This window comes from Thalassophryne amazonica, chromosome 12 (genome assembly GCF_902500255.1).
Source record: "Thalassophryne amazonica chromosome 12, fThaAma1.1, whole genome shotgun sequence".
Classification (NCBI taxonomy): Eukaryota; Metazoa; Chordata; class Actinopteri; order Batrachoidiformes; family Batrachoididae; genus Thalassophryne; species Thalassophryne amazonica.
This window is the reverse complement of record NC_047114.1, coordinates 17,349,978-17,376,766: the sequence shown is the minus strand read 5'-3', so window position 1 is coordinate 17,376,766 and position 26,789 is coordinate 17,349,978. Positions and strand designations below refer to the sequence as shown.

Genomic DNA, 26,789 nt, shown 5'->3' with positions numbered 1-26,789 from the left:
AATTGGGTTTTGCGCAAAACCAGAGGTAATAGCATTATAATATTATTTTGGTTGGTGGTGTGCCGCAGGATTTTGTAAATATAAAAAGGGTGCCGCGGCTCAAAAAAGGTTGAAAATTACTGCCCTAAATGACGTAGCAAACAGGATACAGAATTACAAACATAAATTTGAGTTTTCCACAGTCGTGCTCTGTACTTTACCCCCCACACATACTCACAGATGCATACACACATACACACACTGACAGGCAGACACATACACTCGTGTCACACGCACAGGCACACACATACATATATATACACACATGCACACGCACATACATAAATGCATATTTACACACACACATGAATACATAAGAATAAGCAACTGCACATTGTTGTCGGCATGCATGTTACTTCAGCGATGTGCCACTACTCGTGCACCATGCACACACTGAATAATGATGCTAACGTAATGCAAAGCTGCCTCCCATTCACACGACACAGTGATGTGTCATTTGCATTCATTTAGGAGTGTGTGTGTGTGTATGTGTGTGTGCATTTTAGTGTTCATGGCAGCGTAATGACAGCCAGCTGATTTCTGCAACAAAGTGCTGGTAAAATCCAGCATTAGCACTTCTTTCAGAGAACAAAAGGAAACACAGTGCTCAAAAATACACCCAACGGCGGTTTTGATGATTGTCAGCAGTCTGTCGGGGAGACAGTGCTCTGCACCTGGCTTCCATCAGCACTTACACCACATTTTTTTCTTTCTTTCTTTTGTTCTTGTTTATTCATTAAACATTTACGCCGTGAGATGAATCTTTTCAAGGAGAGCTAAACTTTCTCTTTCATCATGCAGTGCATGCACTTATTCTCTGTTTTCCAGCTCAACACTGACAGACGTCTTTAGCGTTGCTCCTTGGTGTGTCTGAGAGGAGGACGGGTAAATTCTTCATCAGTACCACTTGGTAGATAGATAGATAGATAAATACTTTATTAATCCCAAAGGAAATTATGTGGCGGTCTGTCGCTCCCATTCACACAAATAAAAACACACATATTAAAAGTACATAAAAAAAAACGTAGCACTAAATTATACAGCACAATTAAAATCAAGGTCAAAGTAAAAGTGAGAGGAGTTTGAGGCACTACATGGGACATTTCAGGCTCACTTCTTCTCCTGGCTGAAGTGGCTGCATTATACAGCCTGATGGCATGAGGGACAAAAAAAATCTTCAGTCTCTCAGTGGTGCACCTCACTGAGAGGAATCTGTTGCTCATAGAGCTTCTATGGAGAGAGAAGACCGAGTTCAGGGGGTGGTTCTGATTGGACAGGATCACCGTGATCTTGGAGAGCAACCTCTGTTCCACCACCTTCTCCACAGAGTCCAGACACAGTCCAATCACTGAGCCCGCCTTCTTAATGAGCCCTTTCAGCCTAAGAATGTCTTTTTTCTTAGTACTGCTCCCCCCCAACATACAATGCCATAAAAACAACACTGGACACAATGGACTGATAAAACATATACAGAAGCTTTGAACAAACACTAGAAGAAAATACATCCTGCTCTGCCCCTTCTTCTACACAGTGTCCATATTTGCTGTCCAGCTCAGCCTGTTGTCCAGCAGCAACCCCATATACTTGTAGGTGGAAACCACCTCCACCTCTGTTCCACCAATAATCATGGGCTGCAGAGAGTTTGGAAAATCAAGCACCAGTTTTCACTTACTGAGGTACTGACACAGTAATCTGTGTTTACAAATGTGGTCACGTATATTTTTTGCAGTTCAAAGTGGGAGCTTTTCCACAGTGGGAAAATGTACTACAGTGTCCTCATCTCACCATCAGACTTAGATCCTGGTTTTTGTCCCCATCTATGTGTATGGATCCTGGTCTATGGTCTATGATTTTTACTGGAAACAATAACGTAGTCCTGTGGCCAGTTCCTCGTACGTAAATTACTGTGTTAGCTGGACTAAATTGTGAATGTTGTGGCATGATCCCAGATTCCTTGGTTCTCGATAAAACTGTTGCTCCACAAGAGCAAATCTACTTTGGAGCATCTAGTTATATACAAATGGCAGTTGAATGTATCTACCTATGTATCAAGGTGCATTCAAAAAGTATTCAACCTTTTGAAGTGAAAAATAGCTCACCTGGCATCTGAAATCCTAATCTCCTTCCAAGTAGTCTCCTTGGGACTGCTCACACTTCTCCCAGCGGTTCTGCCTTTGTTGGAAGAATTTCTGGAAGGCGTCTTTTGGAATGGTGTCCATCTGGGCCGTTACATTCTGCATGTCTTCTTGCTACTCAAATCAAGTTACTTTTAATGTTGTTTTGATCTTTGACAACAGCCAAAATTAGAGTAAGCCATGTGAGGAGAGTAGGGAGCCTTACAGATCACAGGAATGTTTGGGCTGGAAAACTTGAATCACCTGAGTAGAATTCGCAGGTGGATTCTTATGAGGGAGCTGCCAACTTTTCACCACCCACAGATCCGGTCATATGCAGTGCACAGAACCACTAGAGCAGGGGTGGGCAACTTATTCCAGAAAGTGCCAAGAGGGTGCAGGTTTTCTTTGCAGCCCCTGACTCCACCAGATGTTTTCACTGATTAACTGATTCTATCTGTTTAAAGTGATATTAGTCAGTGAAATCAATAAGTATTGAACACATCACCATTTTTGTCAGTAAATATTTTTCAAAAGGTGCTACTAATATGACATTTTCACCAGATGTCGGAAACAATCCACAGATGCAAAAAAACAAAACAACATAAGTATAGAAATTAACTTATCTGTAATAAAATGGAATAACACAGGAAAAAAAGCAGTGAACATGCTTACTGAAATTTATTTAATACTTGGTACAAAAGGCTTTGTTGGCAATGACAGCTTCAATGTGCCTCCTTTATGGAGAAACTTCTCACATGCATTGCTCAGTGGTGATTTTCATCCATTTTTCCACAAAAACAGCCTTCAAATCTTGAAGGTTCCATGGACCTATTCTATGAACTGATCTTTTGTTCTTTTCATAGATTTTCTATTGAATTCAAGTCAGTAATTGGCTGGGCCATTCTAGCAGCTTTTTTTTTATTCTCTGAAACCAAATGAGAGTTTCCTTGGCTGTGTTTTTGGGATCATTATCTTGCTGAAATGTCCACATCATTTCATCTTCATCATCCTGGTAGAGGGCAGCAGATTTTTATCAAGAACGTCTTGGTAAATTTTTCCATTCATCCTTCCTTCAGTTATATGATGTTTGCCAGTGCTGTATGCTGCAGAACAGCCCCACACCATGATGTTCCCACCTCCAAACTCCACTGTTGGTTTGGTGTTTTGGGGGTGATGTGCAGTATTTCACAGGCTTGTCTAAATGTTGTGCCACAACCTTTAAAGAGCTTCAACATGCTTGTTCTTCAGCAATGGAGTATTGTGTGGCTGAGTGCATTGCTTGTTGTTTTTTGATACAATTGTACCTGGTCTTTCTGAAATGGTCCTTGGTTCTTGGACCACCCTTGTGATAATTATTTTCATGCCTCTGTCAGAAATCTTGCGATGATTACCTGGTTGTGGCTTTTTATGGTGAAATAATGTTCTTTTCACTTTGAGATTATGGTCCCAACAGTGATCTCTGGAACATTCACAAGTTTAAAAATCTTTGTGTAATGATACCATCAGTATGTTTTTCAAGAATAAGGTTGCAAAGATCTTGAGAGAGCTCTTTATTTTTACCCATCATGAGATGTTTCTTGTGTGACACCTTGGAAAATGAGGCACCTTTTCATAGGCCATCAGTTGAGTCTGAACCAACTGATTAATTTACACTGACAAGGGGCAGGATTGTTTTCTAATTACTGATAGATTTCAGCTGGTGTCTAGGCATTGCATGCTTTTTTGCACCTTCACTTCTTCGTGTGTTCGCACATTTCTTTTCTTCAATCCAAGATGCTTCTTCATTCATTTTCTATACGTGCTGATTCCAATTAAAGGTCACATGAGGGGTGGAGCCTACCCTGTGGTCATTGGGAAGATGTGGAGTACACCCTGGACAGGCTACAAAACAAATTGCAGGGCCACATATAGACAGATAAATGCATTAACACTCATGGTCAATTTAGAGTCGTCAATTCACCTAACCTGCATGTATTTGGAAGTGAGAGGAAACTGGAGCACCTGGAGGTAACCCACACAAAACATTGGGAGAACATTGAAAGTCCACACTGAAAGGACCATGTGAGGCAACAGTGCTAACCACTAATCCACTGTGCCACCCACAAGGTGCTTCTTAATGTTTATAATCATTATTTTTTATAAAAATTAACAGATTTTTTTGATCTCATCAATTTCACTTAGTGTGGAATTGTAGGATTAAAATGGTGTAATGGTACTGAATGATTTTTTTTTTTTTTTTTTTAGTTGTTAAAATATATATTTATTGTCATTACTATTGTTGTTGCTGTTTGTAAAAATGTCATATAAAGTGGATGGACCTTTAATGACAGGGCAGGGGGTAGGGTCCTTTTGACCCCCTCTGTGGCTCAGTCCCTGTGCATTGCCTGTGTAAACAGGAGTTAAACAGACTATGGTGCTGATCTATGCTCTGTAAGAACCAAATGGTGAGGAAAAACCTGTTTATTTTTTAGTGTAGGTCTCTACCTGAGGGTAGAGATTTCCACTAAATTGCCTCACTTGATCTCCTAAGGTCCAAACCCTAGGCAATCTTTTAAAAAAAAAAAACAAGCCCAAAGTGTTAGAATTTGATCCCCAAACACCTGGGTTACACTCCAATGCAGGGAGGCTGAATGGATAAAGAAAACCAGATTTATTGTGCAAGGACTGTACAAGAACAAATGCAGTGTGAATGGTGAATACAGCTTTGGTGATTAGCAGAGTGGAGACCCAGCCCGCATTGCGGTGGAAACCGGTGGTCGCAGCCCAAGTGGATCCGGTGTGCAGGTGGAGTTCCAAGGTGTGGAACTGTGCGTGGTCCATGGTCCAGGTGGCCTCCAGTGGAGCTGACAGAGAGCAGTGTCACTACAGAGGAGGAGAAACTGTATGAAGGTGGCAGTGTACAGTTGCTCAGAACCGAAATAGCACAGGTGTCAAAAGACCAGTAGATAACAAACAGAGAGTCCAGAAATAACTGTGACAGAACACAAACAGTAGATTCTATTCAGAAACAGAGAGGCCGGTATCAGGTCGTGAACACTGAGTTTTTGGCGCAGATGAGCTGTTGGACCAGGGTTTTTATGGAGGCAGGTTGATTGTAGACAGGTGTGCTCATCAGCTCCACAAGGAATGCCACCTGGAAGAGAGAGAGATAGAGAGAGAGAGAGCAGAGGAGCAGGAACCAGGGCGACACACAACAGTATCCCCCCCCCTCAATGGGAGCCCCCAGGCGACCTACCAGGCCAATCAGGATGCTCCCGGTAGAAGTCCCAGAGGAGGGAAGGGTCCAAGATGTATCAGCCCAGCAGACAAGGAGTCCGGGATATAGGTCTCCATTGCCTCACGTTCCGGGCGCAACAGATTGTAGAGTCGACTGACCGGATACTTGGCACCCGGAAGTAAGTCAGTGGCACAGTCATAAGGACGGTGCGGGGGGAGTGACAGAGCACAATCCTTGCTGAACACCTCAGCAAGATTGTGATACTCTATGGGGACTACAGATAGATCAGGAGGTGAAGTGACCTCCTCCCTGACCTTAACACTGGGCGGAATGGATGATCGAAGACACTCACGGTGGCATGCCTCGCTCCACTGTGTGACAGACCCGGTTGGCCAATCAATCTGGGGATTGTGTTTGATAACTCAAGGATGACCTAAAACCAGGGGGGACGTGGAAGAAAACACAAACAACTGGATTGTCTCCCAGTGGTTCCCAGATACCATTAGAGTGACCGGTTCAGTTTGATGTGTTATAGCAGGAAGGGGAGTGCTGTCTAAAGCATGCACTGAAAGGGGCGTGTCCAATGCCACCACTGGGATGCAAGAATTGATTACAACCTTGCGATCCAAAAAATTCCCTTCTGCCCCAGTGTCAATTAGTCCAGGAATAGATAAAGAACGGTCATTAAACAAAAGAGTACCCGGGACTTGGGTGCGTCCGGATTGAACACCCATGAATGTTATCTGGCTCATCCTTAGCCTGGAGTCTAAGGATGAGCGTTGGTTTTTGGCCGCACGGGACAAGAACTGCAGATGTGGCCAGTGGCAGCACAATATAAACATTCCCCAGCATCCAGTCTCCGCTGGCGCTCCTGTGGTGATAATTTGGCCCTGCCGAGCTGCATAGGCTCGTCAGCAGGGGGAGCTGGAGGTCTGGGAATAGACACAGCAGTGGAGCTCGGGAAAGAAGGGCCCGGTCCAGACCGCGGAGGGATCCGAGCGGCAGCACTCCGGTCAGCCTTCCGGCTTTTCTCTCGCCGACGCTCCCTCAGCCGGTTATCAATACGGATGGCTAATGAGATTAACTGCTCCAGTGATTCTGGTGAATCACGGACCACCAGTTCGTCCTTTAATGCCTCAGATAGACTGTTAACGAATACGCTTTGCAGCACCGCAGAGTCCCAGCCGGCCTCCGCAGCGAGAACCCGGAAGTCGACTGCATACTCCACAGTGCTCCGCTGCTCCTGCCTCAGGGACAATAACTGCTGAGAAACATAGTGAATACATTGGGAGTGATCGAAAACTAACGAAACTCTTTGGAAAAAAGTGAAAAGGAGTGCAGCAGAGGGGATTCTGTGCTCCAGAGGGTGGTAGCCCACTTGAGGGCCTCCCCCCGGAGCAAGTTGATGACGTAATAAATCTTACTGAAGTCAGTGGAATACTGGGATGGACGCTGGGAAAAACAAAGGAACACTGCATGAGGAAGGAAGAGAATGTATCAACATCACCAGAATATGGTTCTGGATGACAAATAAATGGTTCGGGGACTAAAATGGGGGATGCGGAGGCCTGTATGAGTTGAACTAGAGCGGAAACCGGAGCAGGAGGTGGAACAGAGGTAAGCTTCTCAATGGCAGCGGCTATAGAGGACAATATGGTGTGTGTGTGTGTGTGTGTGTGTGTAACCTGTGTAACATGATTTGACAGTGCAGCGAGTTGTTGTTGTTGCTGACCCAGGAAGGTGCCCTGGGTGGAAAGGGCCTGTTGTAGTTTGTCTGACCCTGCGGAGTCCATGATGTTGGTCAGAAACGTCTGTTATGGATTTGATCCCCAAACACCTGGGTTAGAGTCCAGTGCAAGGAGGCTGAATGGATAAAGAAAACCAGATTTATTGTACAAGGATTGTACAAGAACAAATGCCGTGTGAATGGTGAATACAGCTTTGGAGGTTAGCAGAGTGGAGACATGGCCCACATTGCAGTTGAAACTGGTGGTCGCAGCCTAAGTGGATCCGGTGTGCAGGTGGAGTTCCAAGGTGTGGAATTGTGCGTGGTCCGTGGTCCAGGTGGTCCCCAGTGAAGCTGACGGAGAGCGGTGTCACTACAGAGGAGGAGAAACTGTATGAGGGTGGCAGTGTACAATTGCTCAGAACCAAAATAGCACAGGTGTCAAAAGACCAGTAGACAGAGAGTCCAGAAATAACTGCGACAGAACGCAAACAGTAGATTCTATTCAGAAATAGAGAGGCCAGGTACCAGGTCATGAACACTGAGTTTCTGGTGCAGATGAGCTGTTGGACTAGGGTTTTTATGCTCATCAGCTCCACAAGGAATGCCACCTGGAAGAGAGAGAGAGAGAGAGAGAGAGAGAGAGAGAGAGAGAGAGAGAGCAGAGGAGCAGGAACCAGGGCGACACACAACACAAAGTCACTTACAATAAGTGGACTCTTCAACAATGATGGGTACCAGCCTTGCCTGGGGACAGAACTTGTTTTGGACTGGCACCCCATTCTTGAAGGGACTCTTATCTTAATAAGATGAGCACTGGCAGTGCGCCTCAGGGTCTATAGTGCAGTCAAAACTTCTTATCCTAATGGACACAAAGTCTACGCAGTGGACAACAAAAAAAAATGTGGGTTTTTGTTGCTGGGGTCTGTCTGTGGTTCTCTCTCTCTCTCTCTCTCTCTCTCTCTCTCTCTCTCTCTCTCTCTCTCTCTCTCTCTCTCTCTCTCTCTCTCTCTCTCGGGCCACGCCCCTCTTCTGGTTCTTGCTGTTGTGTCGGTTGTTTGCCAGTTTGTTGCACCCTATACCTTCATACCAGCTCTCGTTTCTGTATTTTCTAGATCTGCCTGCTTCAGTGTATTCTCGACCTCCTGCCCATTTATTACGACCTCGTTTTTGCATGATCTTAGTACTGCTGCTGTGTTTTTTGGACTGCCTCCCCGTGTACCGACCATTGCTTCCTGTCACATTAAAGTCGTTTTGCAAACAGAGCTGTGAAAGTGAGTCTTGCAGTTGTCTCCTACCAAACCTGCCTGTCAGCGTGGGATTGAATGAATGAATGAATTTATTCAGCACACAGACAAAAATGACAAATTAACCTCACAGCGATTACCTAACAATAATTCGAACAATAGATAGAACAATAGATCAAACAATAATTTTGGTTATTTTACCATTTTTAATATTATGTCATGGTAGCAAACAGTACTTATGTGTAACTTTATTATAACAGGAACTGGTACTCTCTCTCATTGGGGGTGTTTCCATGCAACTAGTATTGCAACTCAAACGAATTTGTGCGCATTTCCATTCACTTGTTATGCGCTTTTGTTTAACAATTCTTTGGAATTGAGTAGTGTCTGTATTTCACAAAGGCTGCACCACATCGCAAAATTAACTCCCCTGGAGTTACAGAGTGCCAGCACACGCAAGAGGCTGTGCAGCACAGTTCTTTTTCAAGGCTTTTAGCTCTCCAGCCCCAGTCTAAGCCAAACAAGGTAGTTTAAGACCCTGGAATGACCTGGAATTTTCTTTTCCTGGCCTTGAAAAAAAATGTTCATCTTAGTAACAAATATTAAAGCAAAACTCCCCACAGCCTCAGCGCTCCCATGCCATAAAAACGTATTATTATTATTATTATTATTATTATTATTGTTGTTATTATTGTTATTAAGGGTGTCTAATAATTTTATTTATTTATTTATTTATTGCATGTGAGTGCTTAGGCTGTATGGATTTTTGCTTTAGTATTTGTCTCGCCTTGATCCAGCACGCCGTTTTACACATCTTGGATGTGCGTGTCTTTTTGATTCATCTTTGTAACAAAACCAGGTGAGCGAAGCAGAGGAAATTAAATTGGTGTCCCGTGTTTGTGTGTGTGTGTGTGTGTGTGTGAGAGAGAGAGAGAGAGAGAGAGAGAGAGAGAGAAATAAATTCAAATAAACAATTCAAATTTGTTTCTTTACTAAATTATAAATTAATTTATACATTTATCTATATGCCATACCATACGTCTTTGTTAAAAAGCATAAGACAACATTTTTCAGCAGGAAAGTATGTATCTTTAATGTGTGACAGCATCCTGTATAATAACAAACGAAACAGTGGGAAAACTGGGTAAAAATTTGGGGAGTTACAGATTATTGTAGTTGGGGATACACCTTCCGCAGTACAAATAAATGCACTAGGCGTGCAATAGGGACCCAGCCAAGATGGCGGCCAGCTAATAAGTCAGCTCCAATAGGCAGTGGCAGTCCATGAGGCATCTACATATATAATGTCTAGGGAGCGCCCGTTTACGTCAATGAAACTGCCTGGAAAGTTTTTTCATTGCTAAGAAATGTGATGGCCATTGGGAAAAATGTCACGATTTTGTCCTGCCCCCAGATGCTGAGCGTGTCTGTGGGTGAATGGAGCTGTGGACAGGCCTGGACGCTGGAGTTCTGCACAGTGATTGGATAATCAGTCAAAAGGCTGAATCCCATTTTGATTGACAGCTATAGGAATGTGAGAATTAGTTTGCACGTTTGTGTATTTATGAATTTTTAAATTTATGCCAGTGTTTTGCGCGCTTTATAAATCAGTCTGTTTTAAAGGCACACAGAGAAGCACACTGGATTAGACATTATGTGAGAAGATCTCGTGAGATACTCTCTGCTTCGTTCTTCAGTAAGTGTTCAAAAGTCGTCGCACGTTAATTAACATCCCGGTTCGCAACACAACATCAAACTATTCATAATTCTATGTCTATCTGGGCATATGTGGTAATAATTAGTGGTTGCTGATGTATTTTATTCATGAAAATTAGTGATGGAGAAACCAAAGCATTTTGAACCACTGAATCAATATGAAGCAATGGTTCAGTGTTTTGAAGCATTTGATACAATTAGATACAGTGACATCTGCTGGGCAATCTTTAAAATAACATTTGCAGTCAGACTCTGTTATGTATGTTTAATAATAAAGGTTCTATGTGCTTCTTCAATTTTTTGATATTTTGATATTTCTGTGGGGTGAAGGAGCAGCCGAAGGGACTTACTTTTACAAGAATATTCACCCCACAGCAGATCCAAGGTGGACTTGCATGTTGATTCTGGCACAAGTTTTATGGTGGATGCTTTTCCTGATGCAGCTCCACGTTAACATGGAGAAATGTGGCAGGGGTGGGGTTTGAACCGGGAACCTTCTACACTGAAACCAAGCGCACTTACCACTTGGAAATTGTGCCATTGTATAATACTGCATGTAATTGAGATATAAATTGTGAAATGCTTGTGCATCTAGGGACTGTTATGACCATTTTACATATTTGAATTTACATATAAATAAATTGACAAATTTTATAACGTAAGCCGACAATGACCTTCCTCTCTTTGACAGACCAGCAGCCGCCACTAGTACACAGTACCTCTTATAGTTATAAATGTAGTGCATCTCTGTCATGTTTCTCTTGCAGACACTCAAAGCACTTTACAGTGATACCTTTTGTTCTCTCTCTCTCTCTCTCTTTCTGTCTGTGTCTCTCTCACACACTCACATACACATACGCACACACAATCAACAGAAGTACCCACTTTTGAATGTCTCAGGTTTTTTTCTGCAGTTAGGTTGATACTTTCAATCAAAATGTATATTTCTGGTCATGCCAAAATGCATGTTTGGGATGGGGGAAAGCAGTTTGGAGCACTAAGGTTTCTGACAGGTAAGGGTCTAAGGCAGTGGTGTCTATTCTAAATTCATGACAATCCAGTCTCTTGTGATTGATGTACAATATTTGGCGCTGCATCAGTGTATTTGACAAAGGTGCTGTTTGAAAAAACCTTTCTAAAACAGTGAGATGACATTAGTAGCATATGTAGGATGTGTACAGAGGAACAGTGACATTACAGCATGCCATGATTGGAGATATCAGGGGGCCATAGGTTTAATCCCTCAATGAAACAGGAAGAATGTGGTTGGAGTAGCTCAAAGAAGAGCACATGGCCCCACACAATGCTGTCACCTTGCATGGTTGCACCCTGACAGCAGAGTGCACGTTTGTGTGGGAAAATGAATGAATATTTTATTTTCAGACCCTTCACCAAGAGTGACCACAATATAAAAGTAAATATGTACTGTATTCACCTAGTCGTAAGTATTAATACAATACCACCTCATATATATATATATATATATATATATATATATATATATGATTTATAATACTGCTTTTTGCCACCTATTTTCCACCATGTATCCCAGCATGAATGTCCGACACATCATCAGACACAACAGGGTTATTCCCTAATTGCACATATTTGTTAGCACCAACTTCTGAAGGTTTGAGCATTAAACAGACACATGTGCCGAAAGGCATTATGGGAAATTCAAATGCTCTGCTCTCATTACTCCCCCTAACCCCTGTCAAAATGCAGAGAACACTGCCATCTGCTGGATGTGAATTTGAATAGACCAACTGTAATTTGTTTGTGGTAAAATGTCACAAAATTTTGGAGAGTTTGTATTCAGATTGTCTGTTCAGGCTGCAATTTAACCACTGCACTGCACAATAACAACAACATTAACATCCCAACATAAAAATTTTGTATATTGTGCCTAAACTCTCGTAATTACATTCGCCCAGTTGAGATATCCCATAATCGCTTGCGCGCCAGAGAGTCACTGCAGTCAAAACAGCATAGAGAATCCACACGATGACAATTGTACGTGAACATTATACTACCAAATGTAATTTTTATGCTTTTCATCATATTAATAAGACACTGCATGCATGAGGCCCTAAAACAAATACTCCAAATAATCCAAGTAATTTAACCTGTGTGGAATATAATAAACACAAAAAGTATTTCAGACATTTTATATATATATATATATATATATATATATATATATATATGTATACGAGGTCTGTCCATAAACTATAGGTCCTTTTTATTTTTTTCAAAAACTATATGGATTTCATTCATATGTTTTTACGTCAGACATGCTTGAACCCTCGTGCGCATGCGTGAGTTTTTCCACGCCTGTCGGTGACGTCATTTGCCTGTGAGCACTCCTTGTGGGAGGAGTCGTCCAGCCCCTCGTCGGAATTCCTTTGTCTGAGAAGTTGCTGAGAGACTGGCGCTTTGTTTGATCAAAATTTTTTCTAAACCTGTGAGACACATCGAAGTGGACATGGTTCGAAAAATTAAGCTGGTTTTCAGTGAAAATTTTAACGGCTGATGAGAGATTTTGAGGTGATACTGTCGCTTTAAGGACTTCCCACGGAGCGAGACGTCGTGCAGCGCTCTCAGGCGGCGTCATCAGCCTGTTTCAAGCTGAAAACCTCCACATTTCAGGCTCTATTGATCCAGGACATCGTGGGAGAACAGAGAAGTTTCAGAAGAAGTCGGTTTCAGCATTTTATCCGGATATTCCACTGTTAAAGGAGATTTTTTTAATGAAAGACGTGCGGACGGGTCCGCGCTTTGGCTTGCAGCCACCGCGACGCTCCGCCACAGGAAAAACACCTCTGTTGGAAGCCTTAAGGACAAGTTGGAACATGTCCAGCTGTTAAACAATTTCTCATATACTCACTCCACTGAAAGCCATCAAAAGCCGCCTGGATTTTACAAATGGTTATCAACATGGAGGTGTTTTTCCTGTGCCGCCGCACCGCGCCGGCTGCGTCCCGACGCGCGGACCCATCCGCACGTCTTTCATTAAAAAAAATCTCCTTTAACAGTGGAATATCCGGATAAAATGCTGAAACCGACTTCTTCTGAAACTTCTCTGTTCTCTCATGACGTCCTGGATCAATAGAGCCTGAAATGTGGAGGTTTTCAGCTTGAAACAGGCTGATGACGCTGCCTGAGAGCGCTGAGCGACGTCTCGCACCGTGGGAAGTCCTTAAAGCGACAGTATCACCTCAAAATCTCTCATCAGCCGTTAAAATTTTCACTGAAAACCAGCTTAATTTTTCGAACCATGTCCACTTCGATGTGTCTCACAGGTTTAGAAAAAAATTTGATCAAACAAAGCGCCAGTCTCTCAGCAACTTCTCAGACAAAGGAATTCCGACGAGGGGCTGGACGACTCCTCCCACAAGGAGTGCTCACAGGCGAATGACGTCACCGACAGGCATGGAAAAACTCACGCATGCGCACGAGGGTTCAAGCATGACTGACGTAAAAACATATGAATGAAATCCATATAGTTTTTGAAAAAAATAAAAAGGACCTATACTTTATGGACAGCCCTCGTATATATATATATATGTATATAGGCCAGGCCAGTATGTTTTTGTTTTGTTGCCGCCTGGCCTTCCGGCCGCGTCTTCCTGTCCTGTCTTCTGTTGTGGCCTTTGGTTGGTGTGGTCGCCGGGAGGCTTCCCATCTGTGAAGGAGGACGAGGGTGAGAGGCAAATGCTGTCAGCACACATCAGAGGTGACTTTCTTTGAATGTTTATCTATGAAAATAATAGGGCAATTGTGCGTAGCTAAATTTAAATACTAAAAGTCAGTGTCTTGTTTGCTCCTCGCGGTGGTGGCGTGCGGAGTGATAATCCTCCATCGGCTGCGAGCAGCTGTTCTTTTAAATAACGCTGAGATCAAACTGAACGTGTTGCTGATAAGTAAGCCTCTAATAGTTTCTGATATTTATATTGAAGGATATCACCTTTGTTTCCTCCTCACAGAGTATAGTCCGGGAAAGGCCACCTGGGGGGGGGTGTCGGCGGAGATCCTGAGTCCTGAACGTTCGGGCTCCGGTCAGTCCAGGCACAGAGAGAGCGCGCCGCCTGTTTATCCACCACCAGATGTATTTTATTTTGACGTTTATGTACAGCACGACAGGGTGATTAATAAACTTGTTTCTTTGGAACTGCTTCTAGTTATTTTAGGCTGGGTTCAGTCGGGCCTTGGATCACCCTTTTAACTTGCGCCCCCACATAATAATAACTCCATAAAACAAATTAAAACTTTTTTATGGATTGATACATTAATTTAAATGACTTTAAGCTATGTATCACTCCATAAAAAAATTACATTTTCTTATGAAGTGATATGTTAGTTGAAGATTGAAATACACGTCAGACTCCAGAAAAAAAAAAAATAAATTACTAATTTGTCTGCTTTTCGTGAACCCATTCCATGAAGCTTAATGTGAAACACCTGACTTGAATAAGCCGAACAAATGAGATGAAGCTAAAGCGGCTCCATAAAGGTCGAGCCACATTCACGCAATCAAACTAAGTCAAGACAGGTTCAGCCAGTCAGACAAATTGCGTGTGCACGCCATTCACAGGCAGCCCATGAGGTCGCACACAGATCAACTGGATTCACAATGACAAAATGTAAAGAGCGAGCAGCAAAGTTCACTGCCTGAGAGCAGCACTTATAATGAAGACTGATGAGGAATTTAAACATCTAATAAGGAAAAGAGGGAACACGGCAGCAATAAATAAACTCAAAGAGAAAGGCTGGCATTGACTAAAGGCGTACGATTAACATACCAATGCAATGCATTCTGAGTAAAATGTACTGATAAATAAATGTGTCTTTATTCTGCACATTGAAGTGCTTCATGCTACCGCTGTGGTGAACATGTTGAAGTTTCTTCAGTCTTCTTAAAATTACATCCATAGGTGTTTTTGATGTCTAAATTATGAAACAACATGACACCATAAGGGAGTGGTCGGGTTGTATTAAGGGCTTCAACGTGCCAAAAAGCAGATAGTCATTTTTTTATTCTGGAGTCACTGAACATTAACTTTAACTTAACTTTAACTTAATTTTAACTTTATTAATAATTGAGATGCTTCTGGATAGTTTAGTCTGAACATATTCAGTGTGAGGTTTCTAGCAGATTTTGTGATCAATCATCACACCCAGAAATTTAAATTTCTGTCCGCCACAGCACGAGTTTATTTTTCCAAAATGGATAACATGGTTTGTGCTGATGGGTGCTCTCTGTGTCCTCAGGTATTTACCAGTTCAGAGTTCCTGAGTCTTCAGCAGCTGGCACACAAGTCGGCAGAGTTGAAGCAACTGATAAAGACATCGGACCGAATGCTGCAATGGTCTTCACTATTGTGAGCGGAGATGGCATGGACATGTTTGACATTTCCACAGATAAAAACACACAGGAGGGCATCATCACCGTCAGCAAGGTGAGCTCAGAAAGAACAGAAAGAAAGAGCCAAATTAAAGTCATTGATTTTACTTTCACAGGCCACAGTCCCAAATTATGCATTTCACAAATGATTCTCTATGTTACTGACTACTTTTACATGCCGTTAATATTCGGGTTAAGGTCAATATTATGTCAAGCTTATGTCTTGATGGTGAGGAAAGGTTTACTGACCTTGACTGCATTGACTATGCTATGATTTCAATTTCAATTTCATTTCATTTATATAGCGCCAAATCACAACAGAGTTGCCTCAAGGCACTTCACACAACCCCCAGAGTAACAGTGGTAAGGAAAAACTCCCTCTGAGGAAGAAACCTCAAGCAGACAAGACTCAAAGGTGTGACCCTCTGCTTGGGCCATGCTACAAACATAAATTACAGAACAATTCACAAAATGAATATACATGAAATGCTGTTGGTGCACAGGACAGGAGGGTCGCCAGCACAAATACAACTCCCATCTCTGGATGGAGCTGCACCTTAAACAGAGAGAAAAAATGGAATCAGGCATCAGAAAGACAAGAAATACAGTATAATTTGCCAGCATTAAACAACAAGAAAAAATACTAAGGTGATCGTCGGCCACTAGCCCTATGCTTCACTAATGACCCAGAATTGGGGTAAAGTTGAGGCTGCGGCACGCTCTGTTTACTAATAAAACTAATTAAAAGAGTAAAAAGCATAAAGCAAAACTATACCAGTATGCTAGCCATACGAAAGGGAAAATAAGTGCGTCTTAAGTCTGGACTTGAAAGTCTCCACAGACTCTGACTGTTTAATTGACGCAGGGAGATCATTCCACAGAGCAGGGGCACGATAAGAGAAAGCTCTATGACCTGCAGACTTCTTATTCACCCTAGGGACACAAAGTAGTCCTGCACCCTGAGAACGCAAAGCCCGGGCCAGTACGAAAGGTTTCATTAGGTCAGCTAGGTAGGGAGGTGCCAGTCCATGAACAATTTTATAGACTAGTAGCAGAACCTTAAAATCTGGTCTCACTGGGACAGGAAGCAAATGAAGGGATGCCAAAATGGGTGTAATGTGGTCGAACTTTCTGCTTCGTGTCAAAAGTCTGGCTGCAGCATTTTGAACCAGTTGGGGAGCCCTAATGCTAGACTGTGGTAAACCAAAAAATAGAACATTGCAGTAGTCCTATCTACTGTAGAAGAGATAAACGCATGGATCAGGGTCTCAGCATAAGCCATAGAAAAGATGGGATGAATCTTCGCTATATTTCGCAGGTGGAAGAAAGCAGTCCTCATAATATTTCTAATGTGGAGGTCAAAGGACAATGTAGAATCAAAAATTACCCCAAGGTTCCTCACTTTGTCAGTGTGATGTATGACACATGAGCCTAGGCTAAACGTTAACTGGTCAAATTGATGCGGATGTCTCACTGGACCAAGAACCATCATTTCAGTCTTATCAGAGTTTAAAAGCAGGAAGTTTCTAGACATCCAACTTCTCACTGATGCAAGGCAATCTTATAAGGATTTTATATGAAGGGGATTACCAGCAGTTATCGGCAAGTATCAAATCAAATCAAATCACTCTTATTTATATAGCGCCAAATCACAACAAACAGTTGCCCCAAGGCACTTTATATTGTAAGGCAAAATCCATACAATAATTACAGAAAAACCTCAACAGTCAAAACGACCCTCTATGAGCAAGCACTTGGTGACAGTGGGAAGGAAAAACTCCCTTTTAACAGGAAGAAACCTCCAGCAGAACCAGGCTCAGGGAGGGGCAGTCTTCTGCTGGGACTGGTTGGGGCTGAGGGGAGAGAATCAGGAAAAAGACATGCTGTGGAAGAGAGCAGAGATCAATCACCAATGATTAAAGGCAGAGTGGTGCATACAGAGCAAAAAGAGGTGAATAAAAAGAAACACTGGGTGCATCATGGGAAACCCCCCAGCAGTCTAAGTCTATAGCAACATAACTAAGGGATGGTTCAGGGTCACCTGATCCAGCCCTAACTATAAGCTTTTTCAAAAAGGAAAGTTTTAAGTTTTTTTTATCTTAAAAGTAGAGAGGGTGTCTGTCTCCCTAATCTGAATTGGGAGCTGGTTCCACAGGCGAGGAGCCTGAAAGCTGAAGGCTCTGCCTCCCATTCTACTCTTACAAACCCTAGGAACTACAAGTAAGCCTGCAGTCTGAGAGTGAAGCGCTCTATTGGTATATTGAAGTATAATGGAGTATCGTCAGCATAGCTGTGAAAGGTAATCCCAAAACGCCGTAATATGTGCCCAAGGGGTGCTATATAAAGGGAGAAAAGCAGGGGGCCTAAGACGGACCCCTGTGGAACCCCAAATTTCATGTCACTAAGGTTAGAGGTAGTGTTACTGTACAAAACACAGTGAGAACAACTGGTCAAGTATGACGTCAGCCATGCAAGGGCATTCCCAGTAATCCCAAAGTGATTTTCCAGCCTATCAAGTAGAATATGATAATCCACGGTATCAAATGCAGCACTGAGATCTAACAGCACCAGAACCATAGTAAACCATTGTAAGCAGAAGATCATTCACCACTTTAGTGAGAGCCATCTCTGTGGAATGATATTTTCTAAAAGTAGATTGCAGTGGCTCAAAGAGATTATGCTCAGTAAGATAGTCCAGGAGCTGCCGTGACACCACTTTTTCCAGAATTTTAGAGCAAAATGATAGATTTGATATTGCCCGATAGTTTTTTCAGTACACTAGGATCAAGATTAGGTTTCTTAAGTAATGGTTTAATCACTGAAGATTTGAAACATTTAGGAACAGATCCAGAAGTTAAAGAAAGATTAATAATTTCCAGCACAGTCAGCCCAAGAGTGGGCCACAGGTCGTTAAACAGTTTTGTTAGTATAGGATCCAATAAACAGGTTGTGCTTTTTGTTGACGTTACGAGTTTCATTAGCATGCCTAGTGGGATACTATCAAATTCTGTAAATCTATGTAATACCTCAGTAATGGCACCCACCTCAATAGCAGGGTGTAGTGGCTGGGTTAAGGCATGCTGGGGTATGTTTAACCTAATGTCTTCTATTTTCTTCTCAAAGTAATTCAGGAAATCTTGTGCTGTAAAAGGAGACCGTACTACAGGTGGCTGTCCATGAATAAGTGTTGCCGCCATGCTTGTTTTTGTTGATCAAATCAGAGTAATAGGTCCGCTTTGTAGCCAATAATGCATGCTTTAGTCTAAGATAGCATCATGCCATGCAAGGTGGATAATTTTGAGCAGCACCATTTCCGTTTTAGACCTCATGCCTTATGCTTGAGGTCACGCAGGTAATCATTAAACCAAGGTGACTGTGATTTGGGGGAGTGCGGTTTTAACACAGGTGGCACAATCATGTCGAGTGTAGTTTTGAGCACTGAGTTTAAACTATCCACAAGACTGTCTACTGATTGGGTATTTGCCAAATGTGAAGCTAAGACATCAGGCAGTCTTGCTTCGAGTTCAGTCTTAGTTGAGGAGTTAATGCATCGCCGTAGTGATATATAAGGTTGTTGTTCCACTAAACACAGCAGTAAAACTGTAAACTTAATAAGTGAGTGATCAGAAACCACTGATGTAAGAGGCATGGTCTGCTTGAGGTTTCTTCCTCAGAGGGAGTTTTTCCTCACCACTGTTGCTCTGGGGGTTGGTAAGGTTAGACCTTACCTGTGTGAAGTGCCTTGAGGCAACTCTGTTGTGATTTGGGGCTATATAAAGGAAATAAATTGAAATTGAATTGAATTGCATGATGTCAATATTCTTGACAGCAATACCACGTGCAAGAACCAGATCCAGGGTATTTCCACTAATGTGCGTCGAGTCCTGAATGCATTGCCGAAATCCTAATGTATCCACAATTTCCATAAATGATTTGCAGAGGGGATCAGAAGGCCTATTTTTATGAATGTTAAAGTCACCAATGATCAGACTGTTATCTGCACGAGTTGACAAGTTAGAGATGAATGCACCAAATTCATCTAAGAATTCAGAATATGGGCCAGGAGGCCTATATACAGTGACAAAGTAATACAGCTGATTTTTATACTTCTGACATTGGCAATTCATAATATCCTGTGCAGAGCGGAGAATCAGATGCTCAAACGAATTATATTTGTGACCCCCAACAGCTAATAAGCTAAACCTAGATTTATAAATAAGAGCAACATCTTTGAGGAATCAATGGATACCCTGATTGGAGCTCTTGAGTGGCTGAATCAGAGCATCTGGTTTCACGATTTCCTCGATCAAGTCTAAAATTCAGGTATTCAGTGTTTCCCTTTACTCTTATGGTTGACCAAGAAACTGACTGATTGGACCCAAAATAGAGAGAGCAGTGCATGAAAAATGATGGCCAAAAGGAGGTGCTGAGGAACCACAGCACTGGAGGACAAGGACATGAGTAAGGTCCCTTTATTCAGAGAGTACACAGCAAATTTTGCTGAGTAAAATTTACTCTGCCAGGATAACATTTGGTCCCAGTCTAAATTAGAGTAAAATACACTCTATTATAGAGTGAAATCAGCTCTAACGTCTCGTCAAATGAAGTGTTTCTTCTCCAATAAGAGTTAATTTTACACTGTGATAGAGTATATTTAACTCTGTTTGGACTGGGACCAAATGGTATCCCAGCAGAGTAAATTTTACTCTGCAAAATTTACTGTGTAGCATCAACTTAGAACATGGCACCATTTTTGGTCCAAATGTGCTGAACTACTGAATGAACCTTTCATGTTTTCAACATTTTTTAAATCATTTAACCATATACAGTTCACACATCCAGGTACAGGTGCTATCAAAATAAATATAAAATAGTTAAGGTATCAAATTTACATACATTTACAGTTTATGATGATTTATTTAATGAATTTAGAGCCTGATTTTTGCTTCTGCAGCTCTGTAACTCTGTACCATGCAATGACGTGCATGATAGTTTTAAAGTTCTCCGTCTCTGGATTATACTTTATTCTGGACTAGTTTACTTTCAACAAGCTTTTTTTTTCTAGAATCTTCACCTCCATTTCAAAGGTAAGATGAACAATGTTCTCTTTTTCCAACTTTGTCCTGTAAATGTGTGGACTTTTCTGCCAAATGTATGTGATCCCAATATGTAATCAGCATGTGCACTGCAAAAACTATTAAAATATGATGAGAGACAGAGTGAAAGCAGAAATTTGTCAAATCACAGCTTTTTGCGGTGTCTGATTTAACAGGTGCATGTCAGGCTGCAGGTCAGTCTAAGCATGGTGTGAAAAAAATAAACGGCTGGTTTTTTAATCATGGAAATGACTGGTCTCACATGCGAGGGGTTTTTAATGGAAATACATTGCGATCGGATGGGACATTTTATCCAATGCGAAAAATATATACAATATATACAATGTTTATTTCATGGAAAACAATACAAAAACACTGGGACTTTTTTGTCCAGTAACTGGAAATATCAGGTTTATACGATGGCGATTTAGGTGAGTTTTATTGTCCATTGTCCATACCTCTCAAAACTTTGACGATGAAGTTGCTTCCAACCCACACAGCTGATTTTATTTTCCAAAATGTTCTTCTGTTTGGATCTGAAGGGAATCTGTACATCTTGAAGCCCTTGTTGCATCTATTTGAGCATCCACGTGCACAGCAACCCGCATTTTCAGCGTGTAAATAAATAAAATAGCTGGATTTACATGCAGATAGATTAACAGCGAACGCTATTTTGGCCCCAAGATGGCACCAGGAGTCACGTGACCTTTTTTTTTTTTTTCCGACTAGTCATGTCATTACTTTCTCAATAAAGGGACTCCAGACATGAGGGGTTGGAATGCAGCCAGCTGCAGACACTCGAAGTGATAGAAGTCTCTGGTGACGAAGGTCTGCCCTACTCAGACTTTAGTAGAGACCCAGCAAACAGTCCCCAGGTGTGTCACTTAGCAGCTGGTTGACATCAAGCACTCTGGACAGGAAACAACTGGAAAGAATCATGATGGACCGGACTGCAGCCCAGACCACAACGTTTACTTGATCATCAGAAGTGTTTCTGTATGTGTTGAAAGTGTTGTACTTGTGGAGATATTCCATTGTCATCGGGTCCTTGACATTTGAGATTGAGAGATGCCTGCTATATCTGAAGGGAGATGATTTGATGGAGGGTGGGGGGTGGTTGGGGCAGGTGTATGTCTCGGGGCACATGCTCACCTTGCATTCCTCCTGCTAGCAGCTTCTGGTTATCTACACAACTGCAATCCCCCTTTCATCCTATCCAGCTACTCTGACACATTCCTGACTCAACCCATAGACGCCAATGATGACACCCACTTTGGTAAACTGGTGATGAGTATCTACCCCCCTGCCAATGTGGTTGTTAAAATTTTCTTTAATGTAGTTCTTGTTTCATGTTTTCATCAGTCACTGTCCTTATCTGTCTTCATGTGATACTGTGATGATCTTCTCTCACTTTGATGGTCAAAGGGCATTGTAACCGTGTCATGAGTCTGTCAGTATGTGGATTGGCACAGTGTTTTCCTGCTTTTTGCAGTTCATTCTCTCAGGTCTTCTCTATGGATTTGTGTTCATTTCAACCCAGCGTTGTCCACATGCCTTCTGCATGCAGAATAGCCACGTGGTGTTCCCTTGGGTTGTCCTGCACACAGCTCCTTTTTGCACAGGGAGGACAGTGAACAGGTTTACGGTTTACGACGGTTTACGGGCTCTAATCACTTAGTTTCTCACTTCTGTCTGGGTCTTTCATTCTGGTGCTCTGTATTCACACAGTTTATTACAGCTCCTGTGATTCTGGCTGGCTGTCAGTTAGTTATGTGGGTTCTTTTCCCCAGTGGGCGCTTGACACGGTGGACAGGTGTCCCTTGGGTTACTTTTTGTGCCATGTGCTTGCAGCTATTAGTTTTCCTCCTCTAAGCTTGTCTTTTGCTCCACGCCAATTTTGCCCCTGCTCCCTCCCGCCCCCCATTCTCCATTTGTCCTAGTTGAGGCTTCATGAGTTACTTTTTTCATGCAATCCTGGCTTGTGTTTTTTTTCTGAGCATGGTACCATCATGTAAAGCTATTCAAGTAGTATTCTCCTTGTGCCTCGGGGCTTCCACATTGATAGGTGTATGCACTTCATAAGGGCCCCTTCACACATATTATGAATATGGTCGAATTGCGCACGAAGCAGGAAATGTATGCAATTCATATAAAATCGGAACTGCCTTTAACACCACGTAGAGTAGTCGCTACAAATCAGAGCTGCCTCTAACGCCTCATACACCTGTTGCTACAACTATTTGCGCACACCAGTAGCTGAAAGACCTAGTGTGCACTGTGCGAACCCATCTCTCACAGCAGGTGTCGGCCAAATTCAAAATAATGAGAGAGCACAGAACATTATAAGAAGAATGACTGTACCAGTAATGATTCTGTTCTCACTGTAAAAAATAAAGAAAGAAAGAAATAACCCACATAGAAAAAAGAAAAAAGCAATGTTTACAGTTACTGTGTTGGCAGTCTGGCAAAACTATTTCCATCGGGATTAATAAAGTCCTTCTTATTAGTCTTATGATGTGTATTTGATGCCTGATGACTTGACGGTCTGTGTTGGAAATGACGGAACAAATGGATTTCATTTTGCCTGGTAAATTATTTATTTCCTGTAATAAAGAGTAGACAGTACAAGAATTATCCTCCTGCTGTTCCTTTATGTACATGAACCATGGCCATTGACGTAAATAAGGAAGTAATTTACTGACATGAATGAAGCCATGTGTTCATATCATGAACTCATCAGCCGGAGCCGGCTGATGACTTCCAGTGTGTCCAGCTGTCCAGTGCACACTGAAGCACTGGTGACCGCATTGGAAAGGTGATATGTGTTTTTAATTTATTACCATGTGAGAAGAGCCCACCGATGCATGTGTATCACGGTGGTGTGTTGTAAGGTGATATTCTGCATGGCACGATATGTGCAGTAGTGGGCACATAAGATGATAACTGGTAATCAGTTATATATAATATATATATAAAAGATGTTTTTCACAGTTACATACAACACTTATAAGCTTTTGGTTTTGATTTTAACAGGCTGTGTTTATGACTAATGTCCACAGGTGCACTAATCCTCAGGGCTACTGTTTTAAGGTGATTGCATCAAAATGAACAGGTATCACTTAAAAACGAGTCATCATAACATGACATCACACTTGTGTAAACTTGGTAAATAATCTGTACCTCAGTTCTTAACATTAGCAGCGACATTCCATTCAAGAGTGTGCTGCGATGTTTCCAATAGTCACGTCACCGCTGTCAGAAACACACTATGTTTCCAGTAGTCTCCGTAGCTGTTTGTTGTGAATGCCATAAGCCTTTGAAACCGATCACAGAAGTCCACAAAGTAATCCCAGTGGCCAGTGGTGGACACAGTTCCGATAACCGATAATTATCGAAGATAATGTTTTCATTATCGGATTATCTTTTTAGATAACTTTAAAAAACATTATCGGACTAATTATCTTGCGATAAATTTTTGTCCGATAATTTTTAAACCGATAACGTGGTAAATAAAACTGAACAGCTATAAATATTTATAAAACTTAAAATCAGTTGAGCACCTACCTGTTAAATGTTTCATAGCTGATGTGTAGTTCTACTCTGCAAAACAGAAAAGAGCTGCTTTAAGAAGAAACTGCTCCATCCTCTGTTTAAAAAAAAAAAAATAAATAAATAAATAAAAGCTAATTTCTTTTAACCCCATACTGATACGCGGGCAATATCACCCAACTCATCCAGAGGCATATATTTTTAACTTATGGTTCAGCTTTTAACCAAACTAATGTTGGACAAGTTATTTAAATTAATGTTGTGTCTGAAGTTTTATAAAGTGAAAATATCAGATATATGTTTTAGTTTTAAAGTAATGCACTAATTTTTAAGGTTTTAGTGTGGATATATATGCTGGCCCAGCAGTGCATTATGGGTAGGATAGGGTAATCTCAGTACGTTCACGACATGAGAAATGCATTTCAGACACTCTAATCAGGCTCTACAGACAACAGCATTAAACTCTAGTACCTAAAACTCTCATGAATCTATTCTCTGGGTTTATAGACATTGTTATTGTGTCCGCGTTTATTAAATTCCACGCATCTTAAATGTAGCAGACGCAGATTATCTGGAATTTTGTTTTGGCAAATTTTCAAGGTCTCTACTGCCATCTACTGGCCAGTAGTGTTCATTCCCCCTATTGCCGTATCCCATAATCCCTTGCGTGCCAGAGAGTTGCTGCAGTCGACAACAACATATAGAGAATGAACACGATGACAGTTGTAAATTAATATTATACTACAAAAATGTAATTTTTTATGCTTTTCATCACGTTAATAAGAGACTGCTGCATGATACCCTGAAAACTTGCTAAAACAATTATAACAAATAATCCGTGTCTGTTACGTTTAATCTGCATGGAATTTAATAAACGGAAACCGAATTTCAGACATATTATATATATTAGTCTCGAACAAAGAGGACAAACAGTGTTGTAAAGAACAATAATCAAGACCTTAAAGAGCAAACTTCACTTTCCTCCAGAATGACATGATCAGGAAGCGAGCGTAGCTCCCACCAGCTCTCATTAAAAATAACGGAGAGACGGCCTGTGATTCTCCCATGTTTACATAAAACAAACACAATAACAATGTCTATAAACCCAGAGAATATGTTCAGGAGAGTTTTAGGCACAATATAAAAATAGTTTTATGTTGCGATGTTAATGGTGTTGTCTGTGTGCAGCGGTTAAAGTGCAGCGTGATCAGAGTGTCTCAGTGCAGTTCTCAATGTTACTGAGATCTCGCTGCGCAGCAACCTCTCCGAGGTTTTGTGGGATTTGAAACATCAGTAGGGCGAATAGCCAACATTTATGTGTCAAGACAATATTGAGTGCACATTTTACAATATCATAAAACGTGCGCACATTCTCTCCACATGCAAAACATTTTGCGATGACACTTCCAGGGCACTGTAAAAATGCCTGTTTTTACAAATAAAAAAATAGAATATTTTACAAAAGCACATTTATCTATAAACACCAACACACGACACACATCACATTAACGTGTTGGTTTACATAATGAATGACTGAACCAATCAGTGTTTAGCAGAGGCACATTTTACCCAGAATCCTTTGCGATCTGTCTGTGTTTGTTACAAAACTTCAGAATTAGTGCAAGATATATGTTATGTTATGTTTGTACAAATGACAGAATTGACATTAATGGAGTTATTCTATCGGTATTAATGTTATTTATAAATCAAAACCATAAGTCAGCATGGCTTTATTTTTCAAGACCTCTGCCTGACCGGATTGTTATGATTGGTACAGAGCTGGGCTTTGTGGCTGCTCACAGCTTGCATCTGTGCTGGAAGCCATGTGATAAACAAGAGCTTCCAGCAGAAGGCAAGATGGTCAAAGACAGAAGTGTGGGTTCATTGTTTGGGTTTGTTGTCACTTTTGTTGTTACCAGAAGCAATCGTGTTAAAACTCAAATTCAGTTTATTAGTAGTTGCAAATGTACCAGAGACAATACTGGAATTTATTGGTTATCTGTAACTTCTGATACATTTTTGGGTGGTTTATTGTTTTATCTTTATCAAAGATAACTTTTCAGTTATCTGATTATCTGTTATCAAAGTTAATTTTTTGGTTATCTGTGCCCACCACTGCCAGTGGCTCATCAGATGGTCACTAACAGCCTAAATCGTATGATTTTTGGTGCAGCATGTCCTTTAAGAAAGTGAAAAAGCATGCAGATAATCTTGGATCATCTTCAAAATGGACATGTAGAAACTCGAAGAAAGCTTCTTTTGACGTGAAAAAATTGAGGTCAAGGTCAAAGATCAAGGTCACAGTATGGTCAAAGAAATGTCAAAGACCAAGCATAGTAAATGAACATTCCTGAAGGTGTTTTCTTGAATTTTTGCATCCAAATATCAGAGAATTATAAGGCTTAGCCTAGCAAAAGCGTCATTGCCTCAGATAAACTAATGACCTTTACCTTTAGGGCTTGTCGTGAAGACAAATGTGACCTGGACATAGGTCAAATTTTATTTCTGAGTGAAACACATCATGTGGTACATCAAATGAAAGGTCTTGGTGAGTGCTTTCCAAAGATATCATGATTGCTCAGGTATGACGTCATTGAGTGGTGGTATGACGGAAAGACTGGGTAAAATGTAGTAGTAAAACAGCTAACTGATCATCTGCAGAGGAATTGTCTATTTGA

The 26,789-nt window shown here is 41.5% G+C and overlaps 1 protein-coding gene across 1 annotated transcript in view; it reads left to right on the top strand.

Moving 5' to 3' along the window:
- Positions 1-26,789, top strand: part of LOC117521754 (cadherin-6-like) — a 244,593-nt gene that overhangs the window by 119,210 nt on the left and 98,594 nt on the right. The window contains exon 5 of the mRNA XM_034183098.1: positions 15,334-15,521. Coding sequence (XP_034038989.1) covers positions 15,334-15,521 — 188 coding nt within the window. The remainder of the gene's footprint in view (positions 1-15,333; positions 15,522-26,789) is intronic.